The sequence below is a fragment of the Salmo salar genome, chromosome 09 (genome assembly GCF_965601325.2).
Source record: "Salmo salar chromosome 09, fSalSal1, whole genome shotgun sequence".
Taxonomy (NCBI): Eukaryota; Metazoa; Chordata; class Actinopteri; order Salmoniformes; family Salmonidae; genus Salmo; species Salmo salar.
This window is the reverse complement of record NC_138299.1, coordinates 90,524,599-90,539,872: the sequence shown is the minus strand read 5'-3', so window position 1 is coordinate 90,539,872 and position 15,274 is coordinate 90,524,599. Positions and strand designations below refer to the sequence as shown.

At 44.2% G+C, this 15,274-nt stretch overlaps 1 protein-coding gene across 2 annotated transcripts in view; it reads left to right on the top strand.

The window, feature by feature from the left end:
• Positions 1–5,849: 5,849 nt before the first annotated feature.
• Positions 5,850–15,274, top strand: part of lonrf4 (LON peptidase N-terminal domain and ring finger 4) — a 29,240-nt gene continuing 19,815 nt past the window's right edge. For both annotated transcript variants that reach the window (XR_014378827.1, XM_014212875.3), the window contains exon 1: positions 5,850–6,805. Coding sequence is in view for 1 of the 2 variants with exons in the window: in XM_014212875.3 (XP_014068350.1) it covers positions 6,508–6,805 (298 nt within the window). In the remaining variant the exon portion in view is untranslated. The remainder of the gene's footprint in view (positions 6,806–15,274) is intronic.

Sequence of the window (15,274 nt, the reverse complement as noted above, 5' to 3'; positions counted from 1 at the left end):
GGTTTGACGACAGGTTCTCAATGGGATTAAGGTCTGGGGAGTTTCCTGGCGCTTGATGAACTTTCTTGGGCGCCCTGAAGCCTTCTTCACAACAATTGAACCTCTCTCCTTGAAGTTCTTGATGATCTTATAAATGGTTGATTTAGGTGCAATCTTACTGGCAGCAATATCCTTGCCTGTGAAGCCCTTTTTGTGCAAAGCAATGATGACGGCACGTGTTTCATTGCAGGTAACCATGGATGACAGAGGAAGAACAATGATTCCAAGCACCACCCTCCTTTTGAAGCTTCCAGTCTGTTATTCGAACTCAATCAGCATTACAGAGTGATCTCCAGCCTTGTCCTCGTCAACACTCACACCTGTGTTAACGAGAGAATCACTGACATGATGTCAGTTTCCTTTTGTGGCAGGGCTGAAATGCAGTGGAAATGTTTTTGGGGGATTCAGTTCATTTGCATGGCAAAGAGGGACTTTGCAATTCATCTGATCTCTCTTCATAACATTCTGGAGTATATGCAAATTGCCATCATACAAACTGAGGCAGCAGACTTTGAAAATGAATATTTGTGTCATTCACAAAACTTTTGGCCACGACTGTAGATGCTAGGTGTGCAGGCTGTTGTTCCGACATTACTTTAACACCCCTGATCCAGCTAATCAACGCCCTAAGGAACCCAATTGATTAGCTAAATCAGATGTGTTAGAGCTGGTCACCAAATAGCTAGCTCAGCTTTCCAGGAGGAGAGTTGGCCACAGCTGATCTGGGCTAAAGGCTGGGTAGCCGTATCATCAGATTGACTATGTTTAGATGTGTCAGTCTTTAAATAAATGGCCTTATTGGCCTACTTTTGACCAGATCTCATATTCCCTACATAGTGCAGAGCCCTGGTCAAAACCAGTGCACTATATAGAGAATAGGGTGGCATTTGAAACAACCCTTATCTTGGCCAGAGACACGCACAGTGATTGACCCAAAAACTGAAATGGTGTTGTGATGGACCAGGGACGAAACCCATATTAGGCTACCCCTGACGTGCTGTTACCTGTGCCATGGAGAGCAAAGGGGGGAAGGTCAGAGGGTTTACAGCTTTATTTAGACTACTGTAGCACGAGGAGGGGGAGCTGGCTGAAGAACTGTTTACATGGGGATGGTTGCCAATTTAGCCTGCTCTGCTATTAGAAAACACATCTTTGTTGGGTTAAAGAAATGTTAAGTAGGCTGTAATAATACTCAAATATGTTTTTTGTTGCACAATCTCTTGTGGACAGATGAAATGGTGAAAATCTGTCAAGGCTCACAAAGAATTATGTGATTACAAGCAGCAGTAGTTCCTGGTTTGGGTTTTCGTCATTGATTATTTGGACAAATCAAGATTGGGTGAAGGTGGTGCTTGAACTAACCTAAAGTTGCAGGCATAAAATAAATGCCTAAAACTAGATCCCATGACAACTGCACAGGTCGCACAGCCACAAAGTCATAAACCCAGCCTAATTCTACTATTATTTTCATAAATGTGATTTTAAACCTAACCATAACCACACTGTTAACCTTATGACTAATCTTAACCTTAAATTAAGATCAAATAGCAACAACAACAAAAATTCATACATTTTTACGATAGCCAATTTTACTTTGTGTCTGTGGTAATTAGTGACAACCCCTGGCACAGAGGTCTTGAAGATAAGAAAAAAACCTGTCAGGGGAGGTTCTCTTCTGCACTGTTCCACCAATCCAGTAAATGTGGAGAAGTTAAGATGGAGTGCTGCTTTGTTAACACAGACAGAACAAGGAGCCAGATGTTTCACTGGATGTATAAATCTGAAGCATCCGGTTGGCATTTCCACTCACCACCAAATGTGGTGATGAGAGCAAGCCCAGGGCCCGCAGTGGGAAAAGATGGGGTTTCCACTAGTTACCATGGCCACAAAGTCAAAATTCATGAAAACAATAATGATCTTTTTGGTCTTTATTTAAGGTTAGGTTTAGGCATACGATTAGCAGTGTGGTTAGGGTTAAATTTAGGGTTAGGTTTAAAATCCAAATTGAAGAAGAGAAATTGGAGAAATAGGCAGGGTTATGACGTTGTGGCTGTGGTAACTAGTGACGACCAAGAAGATGAAGCAAGATGAATTTTGGCTGACATTCTGCAAATACATGCTATTAAGCACCAATAGGATCTCACTAGCTCGTGCTTGGCTCTGCCCACCTCCTTGCTTGTTCTTCCCACTATGATTCATTTGCTCCCATTGTTAAATATAAAATGACAGGCTATGGTCTATCTTGGGTTATTTATGCAAATATTTGTTGTTAACGTCTGAAAGTTGTGTCACAGGCTCTCTTTCCATTTCCCCAGAAAACATCCAGTTGTTGGTGACTCAGCAGGGTCAGTGCTATGCGGAATCCTTGGTACCTCCCTACCCTAACCACTGGGCACAGACGTCAATTCAACATCTATTCCCCGTTGGTTTAACGTAATATCATTGACATGACATGGAAACAATGTTGATTTAACCAGTGTGTGCCCAGTGGGTAACCCTAACACCTACCCTTAACATTAACGATTTTGCATTTCTACTTCAATGGGGGTAGGAACGTCCCATTGAATAGCACAGACCGACTCTGCAGATCCTAGCTCAGAGATATTAGAGTAAGGAGGAGATAGGAATCCAATTGGGCAATGAATGGAGAACCATATAACATAACGCCCCACCCAGCAGACTGTCGACCAATCAAGTTCACGTTGTCATGCTGTGTCACATGGTTGCTAAGCTAATTGTCAAGCAATTCCTTCTCAAAGTCAGGGTATGATGATGCTTTCAAGACAACTGGGAACTCGTAAAAAACAAGGTGTAATCATGACATCATTGATCTTAGGTCGGGAACATCAGAGCTCGAGATATATGCCGAGTTCCGGACTTGGAATTCCGAGTTGGATGACCGTTCAAAAGGATTTTTCCCAGCCGGGGTTAGTTTTTTCCTTTTATTTTGTATTTATTTAACCTTCAACTTATTTTCCTTGAGTTCCCAGTTGTCTGGAACGCACTGAAGTCTAAGGGAGTTTTCACACTTGGTTCCTTTCAGACAATTTTTGTGAACTTGGTTCGCTTAATTTTTCATGCGGTGTGAACACTCCAAAGGAACTCAAACCCCACAAAAGAGCCCCCAAAGCGAACCGAACTGAGACCATCTCGAGAGGTGGTCCGAGTTCGGTTCACTTGAATTCCGTGGTCCGGAATGTGAACACAAAGCTCCCCAGGACCGCTTGTCATTATTCCTGGACCACACACTAGACTACAACAACATCGTTTCCCCTGCCATAAACCTTCCTGCATTGGTGCCACACTAGACTACTACAACACCGTTTCCCCTGCCATAAAAAAAAGGTGTGCTGTTTTTGGTTAGGCCTATTGATTAGCGATTGTCAAGGATGCACAGAAATTCCAAAATGTGTGGAGCTTTTAGTTCAAATTATTTGTTTGCAATATGTGATCTATAGGCTAATAGCTCATACGCTATTTATTCGATTGTAGGGTTTGAATAGTGTGAGAAGACACCAACTTATTTGGTGAGAATCACAACATAAAATACAAAATCAGTTCTAGCTCTTAAAGGGGCAGTAGTCTAAATTGGGTATACAATTTGCAATTACAGCATTATTTAATCTGCAATAATACTTACATGTTAATAGTATCTTCTGATTACAATTACTATGTCTCATCTTTTAACTACATTATACATTTTAGTCATTTAGCAGACGCTCTTATCCATGAGCGACTTACAGTAGTGAATGCATACATTTCATACATTTTTCCGTACTGGTCCCCCGTGGGAATCGAACCCACAACCCTGGCGTTGCAAACACCATGCTCTACCGACTGAGCCACACGGGACTAAATGCAATCTATTAGCTTCCAAAATGTAAGTAGGTATATCTAGCTGTCCGATAACACATTCAGATGAAATGGCTTGTCCTGCACATAGTGCTTTGATTGAATGTTGGAAAAACATCTTGATTCTTTTCAAAACATAGCAATGTGAATGCAAAGAGGACTAGACAACAAAATAGTTGAAGTGAACTGGCAAAAGAGTTGAGTCCAAGGGCAGTGTGAATACAAAGAGTGTTAATGGGTATTAGTAGGATTCCAATGGAGTTTCCCCATCTCCTCAAAAGTATCTCTGACTAGCTTAAACTGGTGCAGTGATTTTCAAGCCCGTGTGCAGATGAGAAACGGTTTCCACTAGATTCCACATCCACAAAAATTCAAAATTGTCTATGTCATAAAAATTCATGAAAACCAAACTTAGGAACGTGCTGGGTTTCACTACTTCATTCTAGCTTCTGTGTTATCTGAGAAAATGAATGTGTTAGCTACTTTCACCTCATGTTACTTCATCCCAGCTTTCCCCTACGTCTCGGCCAGGTGATGAAGGTAGGCAACATTACCTCATCCACACTGATCCTCAACATTGGGACCCCACAAGGGTGCGTTCTCAGTCCCCTCCTGTATACCCACGACTGCATGGCCTCACACAGTTTCAACTCCACCAAGTTCACTGACGACACGTCAGTAGTAGGCCTGATTACCAACAACAACAAGATGGCCTACAGAGAGGAGGTAGGCACTCTGCCGGCGTGGTGCTAGGTAAACAACCTATCCCTCAACGTCAGCAAAACAAAGGAGCTGATTGTGGACTTCAGGAGGAACCAGGTTGGGCAAACCCCCATCCTCATCAACGGTGCCACCATGGAGACGGTCAAAAACATCAAGTTCCTCAGCTTACACAGCTCAGATGAGCTGAAATGGTCAAACCACACAGACTCCGTGGTGAACAAGGCACGGCAGCAACTCTTGAACCTCAGGAGGCTGAAGAAATTTGGCCTGTCCCTGATGGGCCTCGCAGTGTTCTAAAAGAGCACCATCAAGAGCATACTGTCGGTTTGCATCATGGACTGATGTAGTAACACAACTCAACTCCACCGCCGCTGACATCAAGTCTCTACAGAGGGTGATACGCGCCATTGGGTGCTCAATGTCTACAACACCAGGGGTCACAGGAAGGCCAAGAATATCATCAAGGACCACAATCACCCGAGCCACGCCCTGTTCCCCCCGCTTCATTCACTCAGACACAGGCAGAATAGGAACATTTTGTAATGAGATGTTCGACGAGCAGGTGTCCACATACTTTTGGCCATGTAGTGTATCATTAGACAAAGAAAGTAGCATATCACGTTGCACAATATAGCCTAGCATCTGTTATAAAAGTGTCTATTTGCAGAAAAAAAGCGTCACGTTTTTCTGTCACATCACATTTTTGCAGGTGGTGGATTATCTGTATTTCGATGACTGCAAGGGCCCAGGTCTTCATAATAGAGTGTGGAGATTAGTAACTTGTTAACTTGATGGTGTGTGCTAGTTATGATTTTGAACAACATAAAGCAGTAAAAATACTTTAAAGTACTACTTTGATCGTTTTTTGTGGTATCTGTACTTTATACTATTTATATTTTTGACTACTTTTACTTCTAATTCACTACATTCCCAAAGAAAATAATGTATTTTATACTCCATACATTTTCCCTGACATCAAAAAGTAGTCGTTACATTTTGAATGTTTAAAATTATACAATTCACACATTTATCAAGAGAACATACCTGAACATACCTGATCATCTCTACAGTCACTGTCTGTCGGGTCCTCCCGGTTATTCAGTCGGAGAAAAAGCATGTTATGAAACTCCGCATAAATCAGTTTCACAACAGGGTGGGACGCCGGTCTTTCGACCAATAGCATGCCCAGCTTTCCCGTCACGTGATCTTTATTTATGTAAGGTAATGGTGTTACACTGTATGGCTTGGGCTTTGTCGAGATCCATCCGTACAATGCGTAGCAGGGCGATAAACTGACATCTCCCAGCGGTGTTTTTACAGTTGAGCCCGAGGCCGAAACATTCGAGGAATCGTTGTTAAAATTCTGACCCAAAATTGGTTTAGTGTTGATGGACTTCAGAGTTGAAGACAACCAGACTAGAAGCGATCGGACTTTATATTCATCATGTTTCCAGGAAAGGGAAGACGTTACTTTATGTTTGATGATGGAAAAAGCTTGTGAATGAATCAGAAGGGTTTTGTCAGTTGGAATTACACTATAAGGGCTTTATGGTTGGATCTTGGGTTCAGAGAGCCTTTGTTTACTGGATCATAAAGAGGCCAGGAGTCAGTTCATGTGAATTGGAGAGGGGTGTCTGTCGTCGTTTAGATGGCGATTAGAAAGACAGGAAGGATAGATTGGGACTAATAAGAAGATCACGTTACTTAACCATAAGCAGCGCACGTTACTTAACCCACTGAAACCATGTCGCATGTGACTGACTGGGAAGCGTCCGCGTCGATAATCGTATAACCTGAGAGAGAAAGCATCTTGGGAGCGGGGCCTCTAAACTCACCGCTGGCAGGAGACAACACGGACCCGCTGGGGTGACACAACCCCGATACGGTGCCACCATGGATCTACTTGAGTGCCCAATCTGCCTGTTCCTCATGTGTGAACCGGCCACCATGTCCTGTGGTCACTCGTTCTGCCGGAGCTGCCTGGGAAACTACTTGCCATCCAGGTGCCCAGCCTGCAAGGAAAGATTTAAACAGAGAGACGCCAAAAATATCAAGAACACCATCCTGATCTTCAGTGTCATTGAGAAGTGCTGCCCAGAAGAAACGAGGATGAAATGCCATATTCTGGAGAAACTCAAAACCAGCGAGTTCACAGAAGCTTTACGCATCGCGGATGAAGGGATACAACTAGGTAGGTTTATAACAAATAATGTGTGAACTTGAGTACGTTCGGGGAAGACATTTCCTTACGCAACCCTCGACTAGGCTGCAGGACAGACCGAAAATCAAATGTGTATACGTTGTGTAAAGTGGAATCCAGCCACTTATAAAAGCACCACACCACCCTGATTACGTACATTTACGTCACACATATGTTTGCCCATGAAACTCCAGCCAAGACGTAGGATGTAAAATGATCATGCTGACTAATACAAACACACACACCTGAAGCTAATTACGACATATTAATGTACTCACATGAAATTGCTTTAATTGTTTTTATTTGTCTTCAGTGCAATATAGCCTACAGAATCAGGCTCCCCTCGCAAAAGAGGCTTCTAACCGCAACGGGCTTTTCCTGGTTAAATACTGTTAAAACTATTATAATATAACAGTGGTGTAGTGACCTGGCATGCGCTCCCTGTTGTAGCCAGTAAGAGTCACGTGGTGGGAGGCAGTAACAGTGGTCCAACATATATAACCAAACCTTTAAAAAAACTCTAACATACACCAGATATCACAGTTGAAAGAATCGGCTTTATTGAATGCAGTTATATTGCCACAACTTTAGAAGTATGCTTGGGGTCATTGTCCATTTGGAAGACCCATTTGCGACCAAGTTTTAACTTCCTGACTGATGTCTTGATGTTACTTCAATATATCCACATAATTGTCCCTCCTCATGATGTTTTGTGAAGTGCACCAGCCCCTCCTGCAGCAAAGCACCCCCACAACATTATGCTGCCACCCTCGTGCTTCACAGTTGGGATGGTGTTCTTTGGCTTGCAAGCATCCCGCTTTTTCCTCCAAACATAACGATGGTCATTATGGCCAACAGTTCTATTTTTGTTTCATCAGACCAGAGGACATTTCTCCAAAAAGTACAATCTTTGTCCCCATGTGCAGTTGCAAACCGTAGTCTGGCTTTTTTATGGCGGTTTTGGAGCAGTGGCTTCTTCCTTGCTGAGCGGCCTTCCAGGTTATGTCGATATAGGACTCGTTTTACTGTGGGTATAGATACTTTTGTACCTGTTTCCTTCAGCATCTTCACAAAGTCCTTTGCTGTTGTTCTGGGATTGATTTGCACTTTTCGCTCCAAAGTACATTCATCTCTAGGAGACAGAACACGTCTCCTTCCTGAGCGGTATGAAAGCTGCGTGGTCCCATGGTGTTTATACTTACGTACTATTGTTTGTACAGATGAACGTGGTACCTTCAGGTGTTTGGAAATTTCTCCCAAGGATGAACCAGACTTGTGGAGGTCTACATTTTTTGGGTGGCTGATTTCTTTAGATTTTCCATGATGTCAAGCAAAGAGGCACTGCGTTTGAAGGTAGGTCTTGAAATACATCCACAGGTACACCTCCAATTGACTCAAATTATGTGAATTAACCTATCAGAAGCTTCTAAAGCCAAGACATCATCTTTTGGAATTTCCCAAGCTGTTTAAAGGCACAGTTAATTTAGTGTATGTAAACTTCTGACCCACTGGAATTGTGATACAGTGAATTATAAGTGAAATAATCTGTCTGTAAACTATTTTTGGGAAAATTACTTGTGTCATGCACAAAGTAGATGTCCTAACCGACTTGCCAAAAGTATACTTTCTTAAGATGACATTTGTGCAGTGGTTGAAAAACAAGTTTAAATGACTCCAGCCTAAGTGTATGTAAACTCCAACTCTATATCAGCTATTATCAGTTATATTAGCTGTGTGCAGTGTTTTAGCAATGTGCAAATTGTTGTAATACAAATGGTAGTGGGAAGATAAATAAACAGATAAATATTGGTGCTATTTACAATGTTGTTTGTGCTCCACTGGTTGCTCTTTTCACATGGCAACGAGCCACAAATCTTTCTGCTGTGATTTCGCCTAATAGATATGCTGTGATATAAAGTACTTACGTAAAAATACTTTAAAGTACTACTTAAGTAGTTTTTTGGGTTATCTGTACTTTATATTTTTGACTACTTTTACTTTTACTCCACTACATTCCGAAAGAAAATAATGTACTTTTTCTTCCTTGACACCCAAAAGTACTCGTTACATTTTGAATGCTTAGAGGGACAAGAAAATTCACGCACCTATCAAAAGAACACCCAGTTCATCCATACTGCCTCTTTAAAATATATATATATGTATTTCACCTTTTATTTAACCAGGTAGGCCAGTTGAGAACAAGTTCTCATTTACAACTGCAAACTAGCCAAGATGATAAAGCAAAGCAGTGCGACAAAAACAACAACACAGAGTTACACATAAACAAATGTACAGTCAATAACACAATAGAAAAATATATGTACAGTGTGTGCAAATGTAGAAGAGTAGGGAGGTAAGGCCATAGAGGCAAAATAATTACAATTTAGCTTTAACACTGGAGTGATAGATGTGCAGATGATGATGTGCAAGTAAAGATACTGGGTTGCAAAAGAGCAAGAAGTTAAATAACAATAACGGGATGAGGTGGTTGGGTGTGCTATTTACAGATTGGCTGTGTACAGGTACAGTGATCGGTAAGCTGCTCTGACAGCTGATGCTTAAAGTTAGTGAGGGAGATATAAGACTCCAGCTTCAGAGATTTTTTGCAATTCGTTCCAGTCATTGGCAGCAGAGAACTGGAAGGAAAGGCGGCCAAAGGAAGTGTTTGCTTTGGGGATGACAAGTGAAATATACTTGCTGGAGCGCGTGCTACGGGTGGATGTTGCTATGGTGACCAGTGAGCTGAGATAAGTAGGGGCTTTACCTAGCAAAGACTTATAGATGACCTGGAGCCAGTGGGTTTGGCGACGAATATGTAGCGAAGGCCAGCCAGCAAGAGCACACAGGTCGCAGTGGTGGGTAGTATTTGGGCTTTGGTGACAAAGCGGATGGCACTGTGATAGATTGCATCCAATTTACTGAGTAGGGTGTTGGAGGCTATTTTGTAAATGACATCGCCAAAGTCAAGGATCGGTAGGATAGTCAGTTTTACGAGGGTATGTTTGGCAGCATGAGTGAAGGTTGCTTTGTTGCAAAATAGGAAGGCGATTCTAGATTTAATTTTGGATTGAAGATGCTTAATGTGAGTCTGGAAGGAGAGTTTACAGTCTAACTAGACACCTAGGTATTTGTAGTTCTCCGCATATTCTAAGTCAGAACCGTCCAGAGTAGTGATGCTAGTCGGGCGTGCAGGTGCAGGCAGCGATCGGTTGAAGAGCATGCATTTAGTTTTACTTGTATTTAGGAGCAGTTGGAGGCCACGGAAGGAGTGTTGTATGGCACTGAAGCTCATCTGGAGGTAACATCTCTGATCTGGAGGACTCACTTAACACAAGTGCTTAATTTGTAAATTATGTCTGAGTGCTAGAGTGTGCCCCTTGGTTATCCGTAAGTTCCAAAAAAAAGAAAACCGTGCCATCTGGTTTGCCTAATGTAAGGAATTTTAAATGGTTTATACTTTTACTTTTGATACTTAAGTATATTTTAGCAATTACATTTACTTTTGATACTTAAGTATATTTAAAACCAAATACTTTTAGACTCAAGTAGTATTTTACTGTGTGACTTGTACTTTTAATTGAGTAATTTTCTATTAAGATATCTACTTTTACTCAAGTATGACAATTGGGTACTTTTTCCACCACTGCAGATATAGGAGTTTATCAAACAAAACGCATATGTTTCAGCCTCAGGCCTTCGTCAGTGGCCTCTTTCAATAGCAAGGCCATGTTCAGTGAGTCTGTACAAAGTCAAGGATTTTCTTAATTTTGGATCAGTCACATTGGTCAAGTATTCTGCCACTGTGTACTTACTTTATTAGCTAGCATTCTAATTTGCACCGTTTTTTTGTGGATTCCTTACAGTTTGTCAAATAGTTATCATATTTTGGTTGGGTCTAATAGTGTTGCTGTCCTGGGGCTCTGTGGGGTCTGTTTGTGTTTGTGAACAGAGCCCCAGAACCAGCTTACTTAGGGGACTCTTCTCCAGGATCATTTCTCTGTAGGTAAAGGCTTTGTTATGGAAGGTTTGTGAATAGCTTCCTTTTAGGTGGATTTTGATAATTAGTGGGTATCAGCCTAGTTCTGCTCTGCATGTGTTATTTTGTGTTTTACGTTGTACACAGAGGATATTTTTGCAGAATTCTGCATGCAGTCTCAATTTAGTGTTTTTCCCATTTTGTGAATATATGGTTGGTGAGTAGACCCCAGACCACACAATCATAAAGGGCAATGGGTTCTATAACTGGTTAAACCATTTTTTGCCAGATCCTAATTGGAATGTCAAATGTTATGTTCCTTTTGATGGCGTAGAAGGCTCTTCTTGACTTGTCTCTCAGATCGTTCACAGCTGTGGCGCTGATGTTTAGGCCGAGGTATGTAAAGTGTTTTGTGTGCTCTAGGGCACCGGTGTCTAGATGGAATTTGTATTTGTGGTCCTGGCAACTGAACCTTTTTTAGAACACCATTATTTTTGTCTTACTGAGATTTACTGTCAGGGCCCAGGTCTGACAGAATCTGTGCAGAAGATCTAGGTTCTGCTGTAGGCCCTCCTTGGTTGGGGACAGAAACACCAGATCATCAGCGAACAGTAGACATTGAACTTCAGATTCTAGTAGGCTGAGGTCGGGTGCTGCAGACTGTTCTTGTGCCCTCGCCAATATGTTGATATACAGTAGCAGTCCAAAGTTTAGACACATACTCATTCTAGGGTTTTTCTTTATTTTTACTATATTCTACATTGTGTGAAATAACACATATGGAATCATGTAGTAACCAAAAAGGTGTTCAATATTTAAGATTCTTTCAAGTAGCCACCCTTTGCCTTGATGACAGCTTTGCACACTCTTGGCATTCTGTCAAAATGCTTCATAAGGTAGTCACCTGGAATGCATTTCAATTATCAGGTGTGCCTTGTTAAAAGTTTAATTTGTGGAATTTCTTTCCTTCTTAATGCGTTTGACCCAATCAGTTGTGTTGTGAAAAGGTGGGGTGGTTTACAGAAGACAGGCCTATTTGGTAAAAGACCAAGTCCATATTATTGCAACAACAGCTCAAATAAGCAAAGAGAAATGACATTCCATCATTACTTTAAGACATAAAGTTCAGTCAATGCGGAAGATTTCAAGAACTTTTAAGGTTTCTTCATGTGCAGTCGCAAAAACCATCAAGCGCTATGATGAAACTGGCTCTCATGAGGACCGCTACTGGAAAGGAAGGCCCAGAGTGAACTCTGCTGCAGAGGATCCGTTCATTGGCGTTAACTGTACCTCAGATTGCAGCCAAATAAATGCTTCACAGAGTTCAAGTAACAGACACATCTCAACATCAACTGTTCAGAGGAGACTGCGTGAATCAGGCCTTCATGGTTGAATTGCTGCAAAGAAACCACTTCTAAAGGACACCAATAATAAGAAGAGACTTGCTTGTGCCTAGAAATACGAACAATGGACATAAGACCAGTGGAAATCTGTCCTTTGTTCTGATGAATCCAAATTTGAGATTTTTGGTTCCAACCGCCGTGTCTTTGTGAGACGCAGAGTAAGTGAATAGATTATCTCTGCATGTGTGGTTCCCACCGTGAAGCATGGAGGAGGAGGTGTGATGGTGCGGCGGTGCTTTGCTGGTGACAATGTCTGTGATTTATTTAGAATTCAAGGCAGACTTAACCAGCATGGCTACAACAGCATTCTGCAGCGATATGCCATCCCATCTGGTTTGCGCTTAGTGGGACTATCATTCGTTTTTCAACAGGACATTGACCCAAAACGCACCTCCAGGCTGTATAAGGGCTATTTGACCAAGGAGAGTGATGGAGTGCTGCATCAGATGACCTGGCCTCCACAATCACCCGACCTGTCACGGTTGTCGTAAGAATGGGACCAAGGCGCAGCGGATGTTGAGTTCCACATATTTATTACAAATTGAAACTTTAAGCAAAAGCAAATAAATCAATAAACGAACAACGAAACGTGACTACGTGGTGCACATGCACAAACACAAAACAATATCCCACAACACAGGTGGGAAAAATAGCTACTTAAATATGATCCACAATTAGAGGCAACGATTACCAGCTGCCTCTAATTGGGAACCAAACCAAAACACCAAAATAAAAATGTTAAACTAGAACACCCCCTCGTCATGCCCTGACCTACTACACCATAGAGAAACGAGGGCTCTCTATGGTCAGGGCGTGACAGTACCCCCATCCCCCCCCAAAAGTGTGGACTCCGGCCGCAAAACCTGAAACCAAATGGGAGGGTTTGGGGGGGGTGACTAGTGTCGGTGGCGGCTCCGGTGCGGGTCGTAGCCCACCCCAGACCCCGGATCCGACCATGGCGATGGGCTGAATGACGTGCCTGGACTGGGCATCGGTGCAAAGAAGGGCTCCGGCCCTGGAGCTGGGTTGGACGCCATGCCTAGACTGGGCATCGGAGCAGAGGAAGGCTCCGGCCATGGAGCTGGGTTGAACGCCGTGCCTAGATTGGTCACCGGCACTGAGGAAGGCTCCGGCCTAGGAGCGGGACTGGACGCCGTGTCTGTACTGATCACCGGCGCAGAAGAAGGCTCCGGCCTTGGAGCGGGACTGGACACCGTGCCTGGACTGAGCACCGGCGCAGAGGAAAGCTCCAGCCCTGGAGCAGGACTGGACGCCGTGCCTGGACTGGGCACCGGCGCAGAGGGAGGCTCCGACCTTGGAGCGGGACTGGACGCCATGCCTGGACTGGGCATCGGCGCAGAAGAAATCTCCGGCCCTGAAGCTGGACTGGACGCCGTGCCTGGACTCTCCGGACCGTGGACTGTCGCCGGAGGTTCCGGACCGTGGACCGTCGCAGGAGGCTCCGGACCGTCGCCGGAAGCTCCGGACCGTGAACCGTCGCCGGAAGCGCTGGACTGTGAATGCGCACTGGAGGCCTAGTGCGTGGAGCCGGTACAGGTGGCACCAGACTGGTGACACGCACTTCAGGGCGAGTGCGAGGAGCAGGCACAGGACGTACCGGACTGGGGAGGCGCACTGGAGGCCTGATGCGTGGGGCCGGCACAGGTTGCACCGGACTGGTGACACACTCTTCAGGGCGAGTGTGAGGAGCAGGCACAGGACGTACCGGACTGGGGAGGCGCACTGGAGGCCTGACGCGTGGGGCCGGGACAGGTTGCACCGGACTGGTAACACGCTCTTCAGGGCGAGTGCGAGGAGGAGGCACAGGACGTACCGGACTGGGGAGGCGCACTGGAGGCCAGAAGCGTGGAGCCGGCCCAGGTTGCACCAGACTGCTAACCGGATCCTCTGGTCGGATGTTGAGCAGAACACATCTCTCTCTCATCTCTCTCTCTCCCAACTTCCCCATTGCCTCCCTGACGGTCTCTGGCTCTTCAGGGTGAGTGCAGGGAGCAGGCACATGACGTACTGGGCTGGGGAGGCGCATTGGAGATCTGGTGCGTGGTTAGCCGGCACAAATGGCACCGGACTGATGACCCGATCTTCAGCCCACCTGCGCTGCAGCCTACTCTTCGCCAACATCATTCTCCAATATCCTTCTTCACATTGCTCCATCGACTCCCAGGCGGGCTCTGGCTCTCTTCTTGGGTCGACCGACCACTTCTCTATCGCCTGCTCCATGTGCTCTGGCTCTTCCCGTGGCTCAGCCGGCCACCCCTTGTGCCCCCCCCCCAAAAAAATCTTTGGGTTGTCCTTGGGCTTTCTGTGGCCGCGAACCCTGGCGTCGTCGCTGTCCTCCATTATTACCTTCCGTCTGCCACCAAGGAAGGGTTTCGCATCCACCCATCACTTCTTCCCATGTCCAAAACTCCTTTTACCTCGTGGATACGCTACTTGGTCCTCTTTTGGTGGGATATTCTGTCACGGTTGTCGTAAGAACGGGACCAAGGCACAGTGGATGTTGAGTTCCACATATTTATTACAAAGTGAAACTTTAAGCAAAAGCAAATAAATCAATAAACGACCAACTAAACGTGACTACGTGGTGCACATGCACAAACACAAAACAATATCCCACAAACACAGGTGGGAAAAAATAGCTACTTAAATATGATCCCCAATTAGAGGCAACGATTACCAGCTGCCTCTAATTGGGAACCAAACCAAAACACCAACATAGCCATTTTAAACTAGAACACCCCCTCGTCATGCCCTGACACGACCTCAACCAAATTGAGATGGTTTGGGATGAGTTGGATCACAGAGTGAAGGAAAAGCAGCCAACAAGTGCTCAGCATATGTGGGAACTCCTTCAAGAGTGTTGGAAAAGCATTATTCATGAAGCTGGTTGAGAGAATGCCAAGAGTGTGCAAAGGTGTCATCAAGGCAAAGGGTGGCTACTTTGAAGAATCTAAAATATTAAATGTATTTCGATTTGCAACACTTTTTTGGTTACTACATGATCCATATGTGTTATTTCATAGTTTTGATGTCTTCACTGTTGTGCTACAATGTAGAAAA